Source organism: Salvelinus sp. IW2-2015, linkage group LG36, assembly GCF_002910315.2.
Source record: "Salvelinus sp. IW2-2015 linkage group LG36, ASM291031v2, whole genome shotgun sequence".
NCBI classification, from domain to species: Eukaryota; Metazoa; Chordata; class Actinopteri; order Salmoniformes; family Salmonidae; genus Salvelinus; species Salvelinus sp. IW2-2015.
In genome coordinates, this window is record NC_036875.1 from 2,223,565 (window position 1) to 2,244,934 (window position 21,370).

Here is a 21,370-nt window from a genome sequence, read left to right on the forward strand (position 1 = left end):
TTGCCCACTGAAGTCGGTTACGACACGGAACTGCAGTCAGGTCAAGACAACGATGAAGACGACGAGCACGAAGATTAGTTTCCCTGCAGCAGTTTGACAGTTTGTGCAGAAATTCTTTAGTTGTGCAAACCCACAGTTTCATTAGCTGCCCGGGTGGCTGGTCTCAGACGATCCTGCAGGTGAAGAAGCTGGATGTGGAGGTCCTGGACTGGCCTGGTTATATATCATCTGTGGTGTTCAGGCCGGTTGGACGTACTACCAAATTCTCTAAAACGATATTGAAGTCAGCTTATGGTAGAGAAATTAACATTCAATTCTCTAGCAACAGCTGTGGTGGACATTTCTGCAGTCAGTATGCCAATTGCGGCAGGTAACCTATTGGTTAGAGCGTTGGGCCAGTAACCGAAAGGTTGCTAGATCGAATCCCCGAGCTGACAAGGTAAAAATCTGTCGTTCTGCCCCTGAACAAGGCAGTTTGTTCTGAACAAGAATTTGTTCTTAACTGACTTGCCTAGTTAAATAAAGGTTAAAAGAAAATGTGCATGCTTCTTCAAAACTTGAGACATCTTAGGCATTGTGTTGTGCAACAAAACGGCACATTTTAGAGTGGCCTTTTATTGTCCCCAACACAAGGTACACCTGTGTAATGACCATGCCGTTTAATCAGCTTCTTAATATGCCACACATGCCAGGTGGATGGATTATCTTGGTAAAGGAGAAATGCTCACTAACTGGGATGTAAACAAATTTGTGCACAAAATGTGAGCGAATTATGCTTTTTGTGTGTAGGGAACATTTCTGGGATCTCTTATTTCAGCTCATGGGACATACACGTTACATGTTGGTTTATATTTTTGTTCAGTATAAAACACCACTGAATGGAATGAAGTCCTCATGTTAACTCTACCACTGGCCCAAAATTCCCCTCTCCCCCTGCCCTGCCCCAAAGAACCCCCTCCTTGCTTCTCTTCCTAGTAATACGCCGCTGCCCAGCACGTCTCCCCAAACTAGAATCCCACTCTCTCTCCCCGGGTGGCTGTGTGTGTGGTGTTCCTGTACCTGAAGGAATGGAATAAAGTCCTCTTGTTCCAGGTAATTACAGCCAGGTTTGGCCAAGAGGTGTACAAACTTAGACACGTCGTCATGACAGGTCTGCAGCATTCTGGGAAGGAAAGAGGGAACATATGGTTTCAGGGTTTTTCAGGGTCTCGCTCTCTCCCTATTTTCTCTCTCCATCAGAGAACACTTCAGAGCGAGTCTGAAATCATTCACCTCTGAAGTGGCAGTGCAGGTTAATACATTCTGAAATTAGGATTCTGAATTGACGCTGGGTCATGCTCAGAGTGTTACAGCAGTGATGATGACATAATGGAACTTTCTTTTTTGAACCCCCTCAGAGCCATGAGGTAATGTCAGAGGCCATTCCACTCCAATTCTCTAGAGACTCACACATTATTAAAACAGTACGCTTACAACACACAACCAAGAGAACAGTCCAGTAGAGTACAGTACATCTTACTTTATCCAAGAGAAACAGTGCCTTCGGAAAGTATTCAGACCCATTTACTTTTTGCACATTTGTGACACCACCTGGATTCGGTCTTATGCAGCAACATTTGAAATTCTTTTTTTTTTTTTTTTAATTTTTTTTTTATACATTGGATAAAAGTAGAGACTCAGAGCTACAAAATGGTATATCATACACTCCATTTGAGGAAAAAATTTGAAAGTAATTCTGCTTTGAAAGTTGGCCAACTTGTAAACTCACTTTGGAGAAAACCGTCTGTCAATGTTTTAGTACTACTATTGGAGCCCTTCCTTGTCTACACCCATTCAGCATTGTTCACACCCTCTTAAGCCGTAGCTCCACCAATCTCTTTAAGGGTTGAGCCGAGCGTTCTGTACTAACTTGCCAGCTACATCCAGACATCTGAGAGAGAACAGCTCACTGAACATTACTCGCCCTAGCAGAGCTGCTTAGGCTGTTATGTTATCCAGAACATTGGTGACTGCAACTGTGCTATCAGATTGTCCATTCGTAAATACAGAGCGTTCCGCTTACAGAGCGCACACACTGGACGCTCTGGCCAATAAGTAGGGTTGATCCGAAAGCTGTGACCTCACAACGACAGTCAAGCACTCAAGCTAACTGGCTAACATTGGCTAGCTACTTCCATACACAATGAGAACACCCCACTCTGACCATTTTACTCACCCTACTAGAGCTGGTTAGGCTGTGTTCATGTTATCCAGAGCATTGGTGACTAACTGTGCTACTGGCAACAATTGAATTATGCTTTGTTGATGTTTACTGACACCGGACATATGCAACGGGTGGTGAGCGTTCAACAATTCATCAGTTATTCTGCACTCTAAGACGAGAGTATTTTGTTAAGAAATGTAGCTAGATAGCTAGGTAAACAATGAATCCCAACGCATGACGTAACGTTAGTTAGCGAGCCAGCCAACAGTACACTAACTTGAAATGAAAATACTTTCTCAAAATTAGAAATGCGTAATATCTGAAAATGTAGCTAGCTGGACTATCTTACCCTTGGTCTAAAATCGGAGTAGATAGCCAGAGCAAATTTACCAGCTAGTACGTCTATCTACAGTTGCAGTGACATTCTATTGAAATTGATACGTGCATGGAGTCTTTTTTTAAGACATGTATCTAGCTAGCTTATATCCTTCCTGTTTGGCCCTGTCCGGGGGTTTCTTCTGATGGGGCCACAGTGTCTCCTGACCCCTCCTGTCTCAGCCTCCAGTATTTATGCTGCAGTAGTTTATGTGTCGGGGGGCTAGGGTCAGTTGGTTATACCTGGAGTACTTCTCCTATCTTATCCAGTGTCCTGTGTGAATTTAAGTATGCTCTCTCTAATTCTCTCGTTCTCTCTTTCTTTCTCTCTCTCGGAGACCTGAGCCCTAGGACCATACGTCAGGACTACCGGGCATGATGACTCCTTGCTGTCCCCAGTCCACCTGGCCTTGCTGCTATTCCAGTTTCAACTGTTCTGCCTGCGGGTTATGGAACCGCCACCTGTCCCAGACCTGCTATTTTCAACTCTTAATGATCGGCTATGAAAAGCCAACTGAAAATTATTCATGATTATTATTTGACCATGCTTGTCACTTTGAACAATTTTGAACATCTTGGCATAGTTCTGTTATAATCTCCACCCGGCACAGCCAGAAGAGGACTGGCCCACCCCTCATAGCCTGGTTCCTCTCTAGGTTTCTTCTAGGTTTTGGCCTTTCTAGGAGGTTTTCCTAGCCACCGTGCTTCTACACCTGCATTGCTTGCTGTTTGGGGTTTTAGGCTGGGTTTCTGTACAGCACTTCGAGATATTAGCTGATGTACGAAGGGCTATATAAAATAAACTTGATTTGATTTGGCTAGCTAAACATTTGACCATCAAATCAAATTTTATTGGTCACATACAAATGGTTAGTAGATGTTAATGCGAGTGTAGCGAAATGCGTGTGGCCGTGCAGTAATATCTAACAAGTAATCTAACAATTTCACAACAACTACCTTATACACACACAAGTGTAAAGGATGAATACGAATATGACCATATAAATATATGGATGAGCGATGGCCGTGCGGCATAGGCAAGATGCAGTAGATGACATAGAGTACAGAATATACATATGAGATGAGTAATGTAGGGTATGTAAACATTATATAAAGTGGCATTGTTTAAAGTGACTAGTGATACATTTATTACATCAAATTTTTTATTATTAAAGTGGCTAGAGAATTGAGTGAGCATATTGGCAGCAGCCACTCAATGTTCGTGATGGCTGTTTAACAGTCTGATGGCCTTGAGATAGAAGCTGTTTTTCAGTCTCTCGGTCCCCGCTTTGATGCATCTGTACTGACCTCGCCTTCTGGATGATAGCGGGGTGAACAGGCAGTTGCTCGGGTGGTTGTTGTTCTTGATGATCTTTTTGGCCTTCCTGTGACATCGGGAGATGTCGGTGTCCTGGAGGGCAGGTAGTTTGCCCCCGGTGATGGGTTGTGCAGACCTCACTACCCTCTGGAGAACCTTACGGTTGGGGGCGGAGCAGATGCCATACCAGGCGGTGATACAGCCCAACATGATGCTCTCGATTGTGCATCTGTAAAAGTTTGAGAGTGTTTTCGGTGACACGCCAAATTTCTTCAGCCTCCTGAGGTTGAAGAGGCGCTGTTGCGCTCTTGTCTGTGTGGGTGGACCGTTTGTTTGTCCATGATGTGTACGCCGAGGAACTTAAAACGTTCCACAGAGGGGGTGCTCCCTCTGCTGTTTCCTGAAGTCCACAATTCTCCTTTGTTTTGTTTACGTTGAGTGTGAGGTTATTTTCCTGACACCACACTCAGAGGGCCCTCACCTCCTCCCTGTAGGCCGTCTCGTCGTTGTTGGTAATCAAGCCTACCACTGTAGTGTCGTCTGCAAACTTGATGGTTGAGTTGGAGGGCGTGCATGGCCACACAGTGATGGGTGAACAGGGAGTACAGGAGCGGGCTGAGAACGCACCTTTGTGGAGATGTTGGGGTGGAGATGTTTCCTACCCTCACCACCTGTGGCCAGCCCGTCAGAAAGTCCAGGGCCCAGTTGCACAGGGCAGGGTCAAGACCCAGGGATTCAAGCTTAATGACAAGTTTGGAGGGTACTATGATGTTAAATGCTGAACTGTAATCGATGAACAACATTCTTACATAGGTATTCCTCTTGTCCAGATGGGTTAGGGCAGTGTGCAGTGTGATTGCGTTGTCTGTGGACCTATTGGGGCGGTAAGCAAATTGAAGTGGGTCTAGGTTGTCAGGTAGGTTGGAGGTGATATGATCCTTGACTAGCCTCCCAAAGCACTTCATGATGATGGAAGTGAGTGCTACGGGGCGATAGTCGTTTAGCTCAGTTACCTTAGCTTTCTTGGGAACAGGAACAATGGTGGCCCTCTTGAAGCATGTGGGAACAGCAGATTCGGATAGGGATTAATTGAATATGTCCGTAAACACACGTGTGTTTGAATATGTCCGTAAACACACACACACAATATGTCCGTAACACATGATGTTACTACCCTGCATGAATCTGCAGGTAGCTAACCAACCAGTTCTACGGCTATAACTAGTCAAGCAAATGTGTCTGATTTACAAATAATAAGATCATACACAAAGTTAGCTAACGTTAGCTAACAGCACACTTGAAATGAAAAATGTTCTGTCAAAATTAGAAACATGTAATATCTGAAAATGTAACTAGCTAGACTATCTTACCTGTATACATCATGGTTGGATGCAAATCCTGTCTGATGCAATGTATGGTTGCCCTTAGTTTGAAGATATAATCCAGACTGGTGTTTTCTCCATCTCCTTAGCTATCATACTTGAATTCCACTGATTTCAAAACTCGGTCCCCCAGAAAGTGGAGAGCATACACAATGTTAGCTAGCGAGACAGCCAGCTAACGTAAGCTAGTTAACAGTACACTTTAACATGACATTAGATTTATGCAGTTTTACTACTCGATATATAAAAAATAAAAGCGGCGTTTAACACAATTACCTGGACATACTGACCAGCTCCAATAGACAGACGCGTGCTATATGGCAGACCAATCCAAACTCATCTCTTGGCATGTCCAGCTTACTCCTTATCTCAGCCAATCATGGCTAGCGGGAAGGTTGCTCACTTTTTCTGTGACTAAACCAACTAAGCTCGTAATTTAACAATTTTATTCGTATTTAGATGGCATACAAGTTTGATATTAAGGCACATGAAAGTTCACATGTTTGAGAAGGCAATTCTGCCAAAAAATGCATCTTGATAAATTTTACTACGTTCAAACGATTCACTTGCGACATAAGCCTAGTTTCCTGAATCGGGTCACATTTTGTTACGTTACAGCCTTATTCCAAAATGGAAAAATAAATAAAAATCCTCAGCAATCCTCAGCAATCTACACAATACCCCATAATGACAAAGCGAAAATTGTTTTTACAACATGATTGGAGTCCACCTGAGGTAAATTAAATTGATGGACATGATTTGGAAAGGCAAACACCTGTTTATATAAAGGTCCCACAGGTGACAGTGCATGTCAGAGCAAAACCCAAGCCATGAGGTCAAAGGAATTGTCCATAGGCACAGATCTGGGGAAGGGTACCAAAACACTTCTGCAGCATTGAAGGCCCCCAAGAACACAGTGGAACACAGTGGTCTCCATTATTCTTAAATCGGGGGGAAAGGGCTTTGGTCAGGGAGGTGTCCAAGAACCTGATGGGCACTATGACAGAACTCTAGAATTCCTCTGTGGAGATGGGAGGATAACCATCTCTGCAGCACTCAACCAATCAGGCCTTTACAGTAGAGTTGCCAGACGGAAGCCACTCCTCAGTAAAAGGCACATGACAATCCGCTTGGAGTTTGCCAAAAGGCACCTAAATACTATCCGACCTGGAGAAACAAGATTCTCTGATCTGAATAAAGCAAGATTGAACTCTTTGGCCTGAAAGCCAAGCGCTACGTCTGGAGGGATCCTGGCACCATCCCTACGGTGAAGCATGGTGGTGGCAGCATCATGCTGTGGGGATGTTTTTCAGCGGCAGGGACTGGGAGACTAGTCAGGATCAAGGCAAAGATAAATGGAGCAAAATACAGAGAGATCCTTGATAAAATCCTGCTCCAGAGTGCTCAGGACCTCAGACTGGGGAGAAGGTTCACCTTCCAACAAGACAACGACCCTAAGCACACAGCCAAGCCAACGCAAGAGTGGCTTCAGACAAGTCTTTGAATGTCCTTGAGTGGCCCTGCCAGAGCCCATACTTGAACCCGATAGAACATCTCTGGAGAGAACTGAAAATACCTGTGCAGCGACGCTCCCCATCCAACCCGACAGAGCTTGAGAGGATCTGCAGAGAAGAACGAGAGAAACTCCCCAAATACAGGTGTGCGAAGCTTGTAACGTCATATCCAAAAAGACTCGAGGCTGTAATCGCTGCCAAAGGTGCTTCAACAAAGTACTGAGTAAAGGGTTTGAATACTTATGTAAATGTGATATCATTTTTTATTCTTTTGATAAATTAAACAATTCTAAAACCATTTTTTCTTTGTCATTATGGGGTATTGAATACATTTTAGAATAAGGCTGTAACCTAACAAAATGTAGAAAAAGTCAAGGGGTCCGAATACTTTCCGAATGCACTGTACATGTAAACATTTCAAGGGTTTGTTTTTCAACCATTTTAATTGCTATGAAAAAATAGTACAAAACATTATTGGAAGACSAGTTACTGTGTACTCTTTGCTGAAGCTTTGGCCAACACATGTGGCTATTGGTAGTTGTTTACGAGAGACTATCGGACTATGGGTTGTGAGAGTAGCTCTGTGGGGTTGGCTGGCTGGGTACAAGAGCCATTGTCTTACTTTCTCCACATGGCCACAAACTTGTGAACGGACACGAAGCCCGTCCTATCGCCTCCAGCCGAATTGAACAATGGAGCTTTCCAGTAGAGCGGACACTCGCATGCCTGGAGGGGGATAAGGGGGAGGGAGGGAGAAATAAGTGATTTAGACAAGTGTCCTCTTCTGTGCAGTTGAATGTCAGTTCACTTAACTATCCGTGACAGCTCACACGTAATAGAACTGTGTCAAACAAAATATTGTCCAGCTACACGCTTAAGTGTTCAACATTATCCTCCATCAGGGTGAACTAAATGTTATTTTGTTTTACAGTGCTTTTTGGATTTTCTCTCTCCACCTTACAGCTGTCAGTCACTCTGCTCTAATTCCAACTAAAAACGTTTAATCCAGCCGTCAAAATGTGACACAGCGATTTCCTGGGCTGCCTGGGATGACTGGCTTTGACCTGAAGAGGATTCGATTTGGAATGAAAATGTCAATAAAGTGCCCATCTCGCACAGATAACAGTGGTGTTTCCCCTCAAAGACCTCCCTGAGGTAACCTGGCTGATGTTTCTTTCTCAACTCAGGTTCCTCCACAGGTCAGCGGTCACATACCTGGGGGGGGGGGGGGGGGGGCTCAGAAATAATATTTTCATGGGTTAAGAGAGAGAGAGAGAAAAACCACGTCTGAGCTGCAAACCTTCACTAAAGCCAGGGGCTAATTGCACTAATGAAAACAAATTTGCTGGGTGGCTATGGAGCCCCGGCACTACAAATCACCTTCTCACCTTGGCAACCTTCCCCATGTCCTCAATGGTGGCCCTTTCATTGGGGAATTGGGAAAATATTTTCTCGATCTTAGCAATGAGGCCGTCGATGTTGAGGTTGGCTTTGGGCCGCCCCCGCGGAAAGTAGAACTTTGGAATGCTTTCACTCAGCGCCGTGGGAACAGGCGCCTCGCTCTTCACCTGGGCCTGAGGAGAAACAGACAGGACAGAAATAGCCTGTGTTAGCATCAGCGGCAAACAGTATCTAACATTTAGGACCCAACGACACTAGCGCTGGCTAAAGTAAGCAAAGGCTACCTAGTCCCAATAAAGTTATCCACCACCGGCCCCGCCTCCATCTGCGCCATTAGGGAAACAACTCCCCCCTCCCTTCAACCAATTAACTAATGGGTTTCAATAAAGATGTGTCAAGTGATGTTGGAATGTTCAAAACACACCATTTACACTAAGAGACATTCTGGCAGGCGCCAACCACCAGGATAGACTTCTGCACACAAGTCTACATCGAAAATAAGCAACAGATGAATGGAATTATGTATCAAATTATCTGAATGAAAGCAGTGAATAATGTATGCTACGATCCAAGAATAATTGACAGCAGTGATCCATGTTTGTTTCAAATGCAAAGCTGTAAAATACAGCCTAGTGCATGACCTGAGATCAACATACAGAATGGTAAGTGAAAATGCTCTAAAGATGGTTGATCCAATGAATTATCTCCTAACAAGAGAGGCACAGTGCCATCAGAAAGTATTCACACCCATTGACTTTCTCCAAACGTTGTGTTACAGCCTGAATTTAGAATTTGTGTCACCGGCCTACACACAACACCCCATAACGTCAAAAAGGAATTATGTTTGAATTAATGAATTAAAAATGAAAAGCTGAAATGTCTTGAGTAAATAAGTATTGAACTCCTTTCTTATGGCAAGCCTAAATAAGTTCAGGAGTAAAAATGTGCTTAACAAGTCACATAATAAGTTGCATGGACTCACTGTGTGTTTAACATGATTAGTGTTTAAACACGATTTTTTAAATGACTACCCCCATCTCTGTAACCCCACACATACAATTATCTCCAAGGTCCCGAAGTCAAGCAGTGAATTTCAAACACAGATTCAACCACAAAGACCAGGGAGGTTTTCTAGTGCCTCGCAAAGAAGGGCACCTATTTGTAGAAAGAAAATAAACATGCAAATATTGAATTACCTTTAACCATGGTGAAGATATTAATTACACTTTGGATGAGAGATAGATCTATCTATCTATCTATCTATCACACACACACACAATACAAAGATACAGGCGTCCTTCCTAACCCAGCTGCCGGAGAGGAAGGATACCGCTCACGGGATTGATGCCAATGGTGACATTAAAACAGAGTTGAATGGCTGTGATAGGAGAAAACTGAGGATGGCTCAACATTGTAGTTACTCCACAATACTAACCTAAATAACAGAGTGAATAGAAGGAAGCCTGTACAGAAAAAAATAAATGACATATATACATGTATATATAAATACACACACACTCTCTATAGATAGATAGATAGATCTACACACATACATATATGTTTTTGTATTTGTGTGTATATATATATACACACATACGTGTGTATATACGTGTGTGTGTGTGTATATATATATATATATATATATATATATTCCAAAACATGCATCCTGTTTGCAATAGGGCACTAAAGTAAAACTGCAAAAAATGTGACAAAAATTAACGTTATGACCTGAACACATCACTGAGTACCACCCTTCATATTTCATTGACCTTAATTGCCTACCGTCTGTAAGCTGTTAGTGTCTTAACGACCGTTCCACAGGTGCATGTTCATTAATTGTTTATGGTTCATTGAACAAGCATAGGAAACAGTGTTTAAACCCTTTACAATGAAGATCTGTGAAGTTACTTGGATTTTTACAAATTATCTTTGAAAGACAGGGTCCTGAAAAAGGGCTGTTTCTTTTTTTGCTGAGTTTATGAGAAATTGAAGATGGACCACAGGAAGATTGAGGTGGAGCGCGCCCACAGAACTGGAAAACCTACCACCGGCCCAGGTGACAGGCCCAGGGCCATAGTGGTCAAGTTCCTGAGGTTCAAGGACAAGGTAGCTGTTCTCGAAAGAGCCAAGAACTTGAGAGGAATGTATATTTTCCTCAATGAGGACACCCTGAAGCTGTGCGCCAGAAGAGGAAAGAACTTATCCCAGCGATGAAAGCTGACAGAGCACGTGGGGACATTGCTTACCTCCGCTATGACAGGCTCATTGTCCACCCTTCCCACCTGGAAGGGATGAGAGAGCCAAGCATATGGGTTCGTAGCACACACACCAATTGATTAATGGAATGCTGAATGTAATTTTTTTTTCTCTCGCTTTGTTTGCTCTTTTCCATCTCTGATACGCTACCCAGGAAAGGGATGAAAATAGCCCCTTTTAATACATGTAGCCGTAGAAATAAGGTTAATGAAATCAATAACATGCTAACATCAGACAACATTCATATATTAGCCATTTCTGAGACTCACTTAGATAATTATTTTGATGATACATCAGTAGCAATACAAGGATATAACATCTATAGAAGAGGCAAACAATTATGGTTGGAGGTGTTGCCGTATTATTTCAGAGCCATATCCCTGAAATGCTTAGAGAAGATCTTATGTCAAGCATCATTGAAGTGTTGTGGTTGCCGGTTCACTTGGCACATCTGAAGCCTTTTCCTTTGGGGTGTTGCTATAGGGCACCAAGTGCTAACAGTCAGTATATAAATAATGTGTGTGAGATGCTTGATAGTATAAGTGACGTAAAAATAGAGGTCTACTTTCTTGGGGACCTTAATATTGCCTGGTTTTCATCAAGCTGTCCGCTCGAGGAAGCTTCTCACCGTAGCCAGTGCCTGTAATCTGGTTCAGGTTATTAAATCAACCTACCAAGATGTTTACAAGCACTATAGGAACAAGATCATCCACATGTATTGATCACATTTTTACTAATACTGTAGAACATGTTCTAAAGCTGTATCTGTACCCATTGGATGCAGTGATCACAATATAGTGGCTATAGCCAGGAAAGCCAAAGTTCCAAAAGCTGGGCCTAAAATACTGTATAAGAGATAATACAAAATATTTTGCTGTGACTCTTATGTGGATGATAAAATATTTGTTGGTCTGATGTGATTAATAAGGCGCATCCAGACGCTGCACTTGATGAATTTATGAAATTGCTTCGTCCAATTATTGATGAACACACACCTGTTAAGAAACTGACTGTTAGAACTGTTAAGGCTCCATGGATTGATGAGAAATGTTAAAACTGTATGGTTGAAAGGGGTAAAAGGAGTGGCTATTAAGTCTGGCTGCACATCTGACTGGCTGACTTACTGTAAATTGAGAAATTATGTGACTAAACTCAAAAAAAAGAAGAAACTATATTTTGAAGCCAATATCAATTATATAAAGAATGACGCGAAAAAACTTGAGTAATTTAAATGAAATTATGGACAGAAAGACAAATTCAACTCCATCTTTTATCGAATCAGATGGCTTATTCATCACAAAACCATTTGATGTTGCCAATTATTTTTATGATTACTTCATTGGCAAAGTGGGCAAACGTAGGCAGGAAATGCCAGCAATGAACAGTGAGCCATCGTATCCATGCATAAAAAAATAAATAATGAAAGAAAAGCATTGCAAGTTTGATTTTTTTTTACGTTAGTGTGGGGGAAGCGGAAAATGTTTTGTTATCGATCAATATTGACAAACCTCCTGACATTGACAACTTAGGATGGTAGCCGACTATTGCCACTCCTATCTGTCATATCTTTAATCTGAGCTTGGAGGGATGCCAAAGTAATTCCACTACCCAAGAATGGTAAAGGGGCCTTCACTGGTTCTAAAAGCAGACCTATAAGCCTGCTGCCAGCTCTTGGCAAACTTTTTGAAAATAATTGTGTTTGACCAAATACAATGCAATTTCTCTGTAAACAAATGAACAGACTTTCAGCATGCTTATAGAGAAGGGCTCACAATATGTATTGCACTGACACAAATGACTGATGATTGGTTGAAAGAAATCGATAATAAGATTGTGGGACTGTACTGTTAGATTTCAGTGCAACCTTTGATATTATTGACCATAACCGGTTGTTGTGTTATGGCTTTTCAACCTCTTCCATATTGTGGATTCAGAGATATCTAATAGAACTCAAAGATTTTTTTTTTTTTTTTTTTAAATGGTAGCTTCTCTAGACCCTCTACTCTTTTCTAGTTTTACCAATGACCTGCCACTGGCATTAAACAAATAAAATAAAATGTTATTTGTCACATGCCCCGAATACAACAGGTGTAGAACGTTACAGTGAAATACTTTTAACCTTTAACCAACAATGCATTTAAGAAAAAAAGAAGAAAAAAAAAGAAATAAAAGTAAGAAATATTTAAGAGCAGCAGTAAAATAACAATAGTGAGGCTATATACAGGGGGTACCGGTACAGAGTCAATGTGCGGGGGCACTGTCAACTGTGGGACCTTATATAGACGTGTGTGCCTTTCCAAATCATGTCCAATCAATTGAATTTACCACAGGTGGACTCCAATCAAGTTGTAGAAGAATTTCAAGGATGATGAATGGAAACCTGGAAACCTGAGCTCAATTTTGAGTCTCATAGCAAATGGTCTGTTTAAGGTATCTGTTTTTTTATGTTTAATACATTTGCTAAACTTTCTAAAAACGTGTGTTCGCTTTGTCATTATCGGGTACTGTCAAGGGGTCCAAATACTTTCCAAATGCACTGTATACTTAGTTTTACCTGCGTTCAATACTAATTTCAGGTCAATAAAGATGTTCTCCAATACAATAAAGGCAGACTGTAGTTCAGATAGAGTCTGGACAACCGTGGGGGCAATAGCACACACACAACAGTATCACTGGCATGCAAGTGCATGTTACATTTTGTTTTTACAGACAAGTCGATATTGCTAATATAAACAGTCAAAAGTACAGGACCCAGAATCGACCCCTGTGGGACACCTTCCCAGGAAACCTGATTTAACACCATCAGTAGATATACATTGAGTTCTATCTGTCATGTAATTTTTTTAACCAGTTACATGCAGCCTAGACCAATTGAGGAAAGCCTCTGAATTAACAGTGAGTGAGTGAGCAACAGTATCGAAATAGCATTTGACAGGTCAATGAAGAGGGCAGCACCAAGTTGCCTTTATCCATACAGTTAACCACATAATGTATAACTAGGGATGCAGCAGTGAGCGCTATGACCTGGTCTAAAACCCAACTGATATACATTTAGAATGAATCAAGGATTATAATATTTTAGCTAGACAAGAAAGTTTAGAAATAGGGCGATAATGATTTAGGTCACAAGGGTCACCACCTTTGTGAGGGGGTACATGGGCCACCTTCCAAAACTTAGGGATAGTCCCAGATATAATCGTCAGGTTAAAAATATGGGTTAATGATTCGGCAAATCAGGGGGGCAGAGAGCTGCAGCAAAAATGGATCAAGCATATCAGCTCCCCCAGTGGATGTTTTTACAACAATATTAAGCAAGGCATCTAGCACATCATAGATAATAAATTGTTGAAATGAAAACAAAGATTCAAGAAGCTGACGGGTTAACCGTTGAGTCAGCTAGAGGCTGGCAGACGGAAGTGCAGTCGATTGACTGACCAGGGTCAATTAAACCACCGTTTCGCTTAAATAAAAAGCTTGTCAAGATAAAATTATTAAAAGCATCACTTATCCCATGCTTCTTAGTTATGATGCCAGAGTCTGACAGAACTTGCTTAGGCAGGAAAGAAGAGGAATATACACTGGAGTTGCTTACCAAAATGACATTAAATGTTCCTGAGTGGCCTAGTTAGTTTCAACTTAAATCTGCTTGAAAATCTATGGCAAGACTTGAAAATGGCTGTCTAGCAATGATCAACAACCAACTTGACAGAGCTTTTTTAAAGAATAATGTGCAAATATTGTACAATCCAGGTGTGCAAAGCTCTTAGAGAGACTTACCCAGAAAGACTCACAGCTGTAATCGCTGCCAAAGGTGATTCTAACATGTATTGACTCAGGGGTGTGAATACTTAAGTAATCAACATAGTGTTCTTAAAAAAAAAAACGATTTTATAAAAATGGGGGGGGGGGGGGGGGRGKRAACAGTTCAATCATCAAAATATTATTTGACGATATCATATCATAATATTATATTTGCGCTAGTTGGCTGAATCTCCATCTTCTAAAACAGGGAGTCAATTTGTGTTCAACACATTTAATTCTATGACTAATTAAAACTTGCTGTTTTCTAATGGCTCTCCTGTCCCGCTGTAGCAGACATACGGTGAACAATATGTTTGGAACATTGAACCACAAAATCTCAGTATCGAATCGCATATACATATAGAATCACAATACATATAGTTTCGGGCACCTAAGTGTCGTGATAATATCGTAACGTGAGGCCCCTGGCAATTCCCTGCCCTACTAGAGAGGTAGATAGGTCATGGTAGACCGGAGTTGATGACCAGACAGGTAAGTAAGTACTGGTAGATATTAGTAGACCTAAGTTTGTAGCCCAACTAAAGCAGTAGGTAGGTATTGCTTGCCTTACATTTATATAGACTAGCCAAATTAATGAACAATACAAGAAGCAAAGCCCAAGACAGAAGTGAGGATGGCAAATTCCATATCAATGGGATTTGTAACATTTCAGTCATTCAACAGATTTTAAGGTTAAGAAAGTAATCAACAAGGAGTAAGTAGCCTGTTACTTTGGCAAAAATAGAGATGATCTATTATCTAGCTAAAGGAAAAACGACAGACAGCCTGGCCTATTCTAAACATCCCTGACATAACAAATTGGCAAACGTTATCAGTTTGTAAACAACAAGTAGTTAACTAGGCCTAATAGCAGAGTAAAAAAAGAGATCAGAGAGCTCGAATGTAGGTGTGTGTGTGTGTGTGTTTTGTTCTGCTCGTGTACGAGTGTAATCTGGCAACCAGAGATAACCAGCATGTCTCGGAAAGCAAAGTCAGGAGACAGCCACCCAGAGAGATAGGAAAAGAGCCATCTTGGCTGGGCCTGAATGCCAGACCCCTGATTAGAGAAGAACAGCAGCTCATAGCAGGCATGTGTGTGAGTGTAATGTTGATTTCAAATTGCTTATTTCACATTAGTTTATCTATTTCACTTGCTTTTGAAATGTAAACACATTTCCCCTGCAAAATAAAGCCCTGTGAATTGAGTGAGTGAGAGTGTCATCAGCAAACTTTTAACATTCAGCATTGTTCAAGGGATTGGTGCTTTGCTTATGTCATAGGGTACAACCTAGACCCACCATTGTTCTACTCTCTGAATCTGTGGAGATCAATCCTCCTAAAACCTGAATGTTATTCCAAAGTGCCTGCTGCGACCCCAGTAACATAAAACCCAAAGCATGTCAGAGCTTGGGCACAGCTGTGTGTGTGTGTGTGTGTGTGTGTGTGTGTCCCTACAGTGTTTCCACCGAAGACAGAATGACAGAGGTGTCTGCTCCTAGGCTCATAATGGCTGAGCTGTGCGTGTCATTTAAGCAATAATGCACGAGGAGGTGTGGTATATGGCCAATATACCACGGCTAAGAACTGTTATTCAGCACGACGCAACGCAGAGTGCCTGGATACATCCTTTAGCCGTGGTATATTGGCCATATACCACAAACCCCCGAGGTGCATTGCTATTATAAACTGGTTACCAACGCAATTAGATAAGTAAAAATACATGTTGTCTCATACACGGTCTGATATACCACGGCTGTCGCCAATCAGCATTCAGGGCTCAAACCACACAGTTTATAATAATAACCTTGATGATAACTAGCCTGTATGATAGTAACCCTAGTATACCTGTCATGCCCTTTATCGAGTGGCCACTTGCTGTTGTGTTCTGCTGTGTGCATACTCTGATAGGCAGTGAGAAAGTTGTAAAAACAAAACATCTTTACTCCTGCACAAAATATATGTGCAACTATATCGGTCCCCAGTGATTCCATCGGCTGATTTAGCTTGTGGTAGCCTGCCTGCTGCTAGCTAGCTTCACTGACAAACACAGGGGTAGAATTCTAGCTAGCTAAGGCTGTTGGGCACTGCACTGATAAACACCGTGTAGCTTGTCACTTATTGACGATAGTTTGACAGCTTGCTGATGAAGTTGTAGGCATGTTCCCAGCAGTCAGTCCATACTTCAGCATGTTTTCCAACGCACCAATCGTTACTTTGTAAAGTTAGGTCATCTATTTAAAAAAAACACAGCGCAGAAGCAGACTCAATGCTGTGCTGACTCAGGGCAGAGCAGGCTATTCGCTGCAGGTTGCTTGCCTTTCTCTGCCATTTTTCCAACTTAATGATGGTGTGCGGAGCGCTTTATATCCATGGCAAATAATTAGAAAGACGCATATCTTCTACTAACATTGCAGCATCATTTTTAGATAAGCAATTAGATAAGTAAAAATACATGTTGTCTCATACCCAGCTCATATGCTGTCAACCAATCAGCATTCAGGGCTCGAACCGACCCAGTTTATAAGAAGCTATATAACCTTGATGATAACTAGCCTGTTATGACATTAACCCTAGTATGCCGGTCATGTTCAATTTGATCCCATACACCCCATTACGATTTTCATAGACCCATCATGCATAGCACACATACTATTAGGATATCCTAATCAACAGGTAGAAATCCTCCCTACTTCTACAGTAGATGAGTCAGACAAGGGTCTGATAGATACTTTACAGGTACACTCAATATGGCTAAGATGCTCATTCTTCTTTTATGGGATGAAGTGAGTCTGAAGGGGAGAAAGCATAGCACGCTATTCCCTACACAGTGCACTACTTTTGGTCATAGGGCTCTGGTCAAAAATAGTGCACTTAGTTTGCGAGCTTGTTGAGGAAGTTGACTGACAGCTGGCAGTGTGCCTTGCTACCGGGTAACATTTGGCTAACGCAATAAAAGTTGCAGAGAAAAGTCAGCTATAGTGTAAAATTCGGTGCACTATTCACAGCAGAGCAGATACCATGAAAACTAATTTGTGCGTTAGTTAGAACTTCACCACACTGACTAGTTAGCTAGAGGGAGTATTTAGCAGGGAGTGTGTGAACTGGCGCTAGCATCCCTGCCTTTCCTTTCATACGGATTGACTGGAGACTGGTTTAGCCAGCAACGCGTTAGCTTGCAAATTTTCATGCACATTCCGTAAACTTATTCTGCCACCACAAAACACCCTAGCTAGATATATAATTAGATAGTGAAGACTTGCTCATGAAAAAAAAAGAAGACAATATTAGCCTCAGGTTTATACAGTAGTTTTTGGTAAGATTAACGAACTCTCGAGGGTGAAAATGTGATTCAGTGGACGATGTTACCTTGGTAATATTTTCTAACTTAGGACAGCATATTGTAGCTGGACTTCGTTTTAGCTATCCCGTGAGTGTTATCAGACAGAGAAGTGCAGACGGCCATCGCTCTGTCTGCTAAAATGACATAAATGTCAAAATGTACATCATTCCCAGAGACCATTTGCATGACATTTAACCTCTGGATCTGTCTGCTCGTCCTTTAAATTAGCTGTGTCCATGCCTGAACACAAAGTTTGACGCTCCTAAATCAAAAAGTTGCGTGTTATGTTGTATTCTGTTTTCCCCAATCAGTGGCCTTAAACTCACCCTACACGTGGCTCTGTAACAACATGCCTTATTGTCAAAGTCTCAGTGAGGACTGCTGTTTAACTAAAGCTAAACAACAGTTATCCTAACTAATACAGATGACCAAGAGAGCAGTGATCTAGACGTCTACATGTCTATCTACATGAGTCCTTGTATGGCGTGTGCAGTGTTGTCTGTTTGGAAATATTCTGTGGCATTCTGCTCAGAGCAGGCATGGATAAATGCTGTTGATCTTCTCTTGCTCCTCTCTGCGCGCGGGTGTCAACTATGGCTATAAAAGGACAGATTACTCCTGCTGCCCCATTCAACTGTCCGACTGTCCCCCCCCTCACTCACCAACTCCACCTGATCTTGCTCCCACTCTCTCTCCACCAGCAGAGCTCCCCTAAGCACAACCGCTAATCCTTGCGATATTCCACACATTCACAAGAACCACATGGTCGGTCAAACTAAACACAGTGCACAAGGGCACCTCAACTTGGGGCTCACCCCTAACCTGAATTTAAGTTTATCGTGTCCTGGGACAACATTTACAACCACAGTATCCTTAAAAACAGCCTAAAACCAAACTGTGGCAAAGCTTTGGATCGGTCTTCTTGGGCCAGGTCTCCCGTAGAAAACATTTTGTTTCTCTGTGTGGGGTTTCTTGGTTTAAATGGATAGTTCGAGAGCGATTGCTAACTAGCGCAATGACGAAGAGATCAGCTCCGTTAGTTCGAGATTTTGACAATTATCAGTTTAAGCAAGATAACACCGCCTGGCCTAGTTTAGCAAATTATGGCTCACCTGTGCCATAGTATAGACAGCTTGCCTAAGATCTAACTGGAAGCCGTTTACACACAGACCTACTGGAATGACTACAATTAGGGATGTGACAAATTGACAATTTTACTTAACGTTAAAACTGTCATTTATTTTTTTTTGTGTGAGAAAAATGTACACAATTCCACAATGCAGAATATGGTCCTATTGCATATGAACGTTAAGGGGCAATGAAATTCTACCTACCACAGTCATAGGCTGAATCTCAAACCAAACAGTTGGCCCCTAAGCCCTTTATCGAGTGGCCACTTGCTGTTGTGTTCTGCTGTGTGCATACTCTGATAGGCAGTGAGAAAGTCGTAAAAACAAAACATCTTTACTCCTGCACAAAATATATGTGCAACTATATCGGTCCCCAGTGATTCCATCAGCTGATTTAGCTTGTGGTAGCCTGCCTGCTGCTAGCTAGCTTCACTGACAAACACAGGGGTAGAATTCTAGCTAGCTAAGGATGTTGGGCACTGCACTGATAAACACCGTGTAGCTTGTCACTTATTGACGATAGTTTGACAGCTTGCTGATGAAGTTGTAGGCATGTTCCCAGCAGTCAGTCCATACTTCAGCATGTTTCCAATGCACCAATCGTTACTTTGTAAAGTTAGGTCATCTATTAACAACAACAAAAAACACAGCGCACCAGCAGACTAGATGCTGTGCTGACTCGGGGCAGAGCAGGCTATTCGCTGCAGGTTGCTTGCCTTTCTCTGCCATTTTTCCAACTTAACGATGGTGTGCGGAGCGCTTTATATCCATGGCAAATAATTAGAAAGACGCATATCTTCTACTAACATTGCAGCATTATTTTTCCCTTTATGATCGGGACCTGTTAGTGGTAGTTTTGATAACTGATTTTAATTTTGTAGAATATATATTTCTTCTTAACGTTAATGTCCCAATTTCATTTCAATGTTTAAATGTTCACACCTCTAACTACAACCACAGCTACATCAACTACATTACCCACAATGCATCTACAAATCGGAGTTTGTGAGATATGATGGGACTACAGCCAGAAAAATGTGACATGGCCTCTGTTCCAATATCCATACTAGCGTACCACCCTATAATAAAGCTATGTATTGGTGCATGCTAAGTGGTATGCTTGACATCGGAATCCAACCATGACCTACAGAACAAAAGAAACATCAATTTCCAGCCCCTAACCCAGTCTTCCCTTGCCACAATCCAAAATGTAAAATCTAACCCCAAGAGTAACAGACCGCAATGGACAACATGGATGGACAACATGCATGTCCTTGTTAGAAGCCACAAAACATGTAATGTTTGTCCTAGACTGCTATAGTATAGGACCTGTCCTTTTGGAAAGCTTTTACATTCTCAGTTTTCCTACTGCTGATGGACATAGTAGATCAATGGACAGACAGATGGACCTTATAGGCTACAGTAGGACCGCAGGTCTGTCCTTGCTGGAAGGCTTAGCCGACACAATCATTTATACAGACAAACACTAGAGAGGATGAAAACACAGTCTTGTATTGGGAGTGGACCACCTGCCTGTCCTTGCTCAGCGTGGAAGGCTCGGAGCCTCTTCTTGAAGCGTGATGGCAGAACGAAGTCACATCCGCGGGCCAGCAGAGCCAGCTCCTTCCTCAGGTCAGGGTCCTGACGCAACGACAGCTCCTTCATCCTCATCCTCGCGCCAGACAGGACAGGATGCCTCCGCACAAACGCACACACAGATCCACACCCTCTGATCCAATGGGATTATCTTCCTATGGATTGTCCCAATAGTAGAAATCGCAAGAGTAGTAGTGGGAGTAGTAGTAGTAGTACTAGCAGTAGTTAGGCTAATTACTAGAACATAAATACTCAGTGTGTGTCCACTGTCCTTGTCCTGGGAGAGGCTCTTGAAGTCAGAGTAGCAGTAGAAGTAGTGGTAGCACTCCTCTGTCCCTGTGATTGTCCTTTAACAGAGCGAGAACTTCTTAATGCTGGGCAGCAGCTGCTGCAGTGTCACGAGCCTCAAAACTCTGCCCGTCTGTCTGCTGTCCTACACACACACACCAAACACCACAGTGACTGACTGCTAGGGTCAGGGAGCCCCAGCCTACCAGCAGCCACTAGGGAGATAAGGACTCTGTGTGTGTGTGTGTGTGTGTGTGTGTGTGTGTGTGTGTGTGTGTGTGAGAGAGAGTGAGGGGTGTGGATATGCCCTTTCCAGTTTGCATTCCTCAGCTCTCATAGAAGGTTATGTAAAGAGACAGACCTGCTGTTGTTGAGGGCCCGCTAACTTGAGAATGCAGCCGAATGCCAAGATGACCCCCTGCTCACCAGCTTCCTAACAGCACAGCAACCATATTACCTAACGGTTCCCGAGAGACACTAGTAGGTCTGTGCCACAGGAAAATACCTAGAGCTGTCTCTTTATGACCACAATCCAGCTGGTAGTTGGAAGTACCAAACATTTCTTCAGGGCAAGAGCTTCGAAATGCAAGATTCACCGTCAGTTCTTCCTCCTATTTCGGCGGGAATTCAGAGAGTCCGCTCAGCATGAGATACTAGGTTCTGTGGCAGCAGCCAGATTCATTCGTGGGCCTCCGTCATATTAAAAACGGTATATTTAACCAACTTCAAAATACATGTAGGCAGGGCACACCTTGTTTCTGAGGGA

General features: G+C 42.4%; 1 protein-coding gene across 4 annotated transcripts in view; it reads right to left on the reverse strand.

The window, feature by feature from the left end:
- The window catches only part of ppp2r3b (protein phosphatase 2, regulatory subunit B'', beta), a 56,018-nt gene that overhangs the window by 12,418 nt on the left and 22,230 nt on the right, over positions 1 to 21,370 (reverse strand). For 3 of the 4 annotated variants that reach the window (XM_023981755.2, XM_023981756.2, XM_023981757.2), the window contains exons 3-5: positions 8,181 to 8,366; positions 7,415 to 7,518; positions 1,060 to 1,162 (exon numbers count right to left, since the gene is read on the reverse strand). In XM_023981755.2, coding sequence (XP_023837523.1) covers positions 1,060 to 1,162; positions 7,415 to 7,518; positions 8,181 to 8,366 — 393 coding nt within the window. Of the gene's footprint in view, positions 1 to 1,059; positions 1,163 to 7,414; positions 7,519 to 8,180; positions 8,367 to 20,253; positions 20,817 to 21,370 lie in introns of those variants that run through there. The other variant, XM_023981758.3, reaches the window with a different exon arrangement.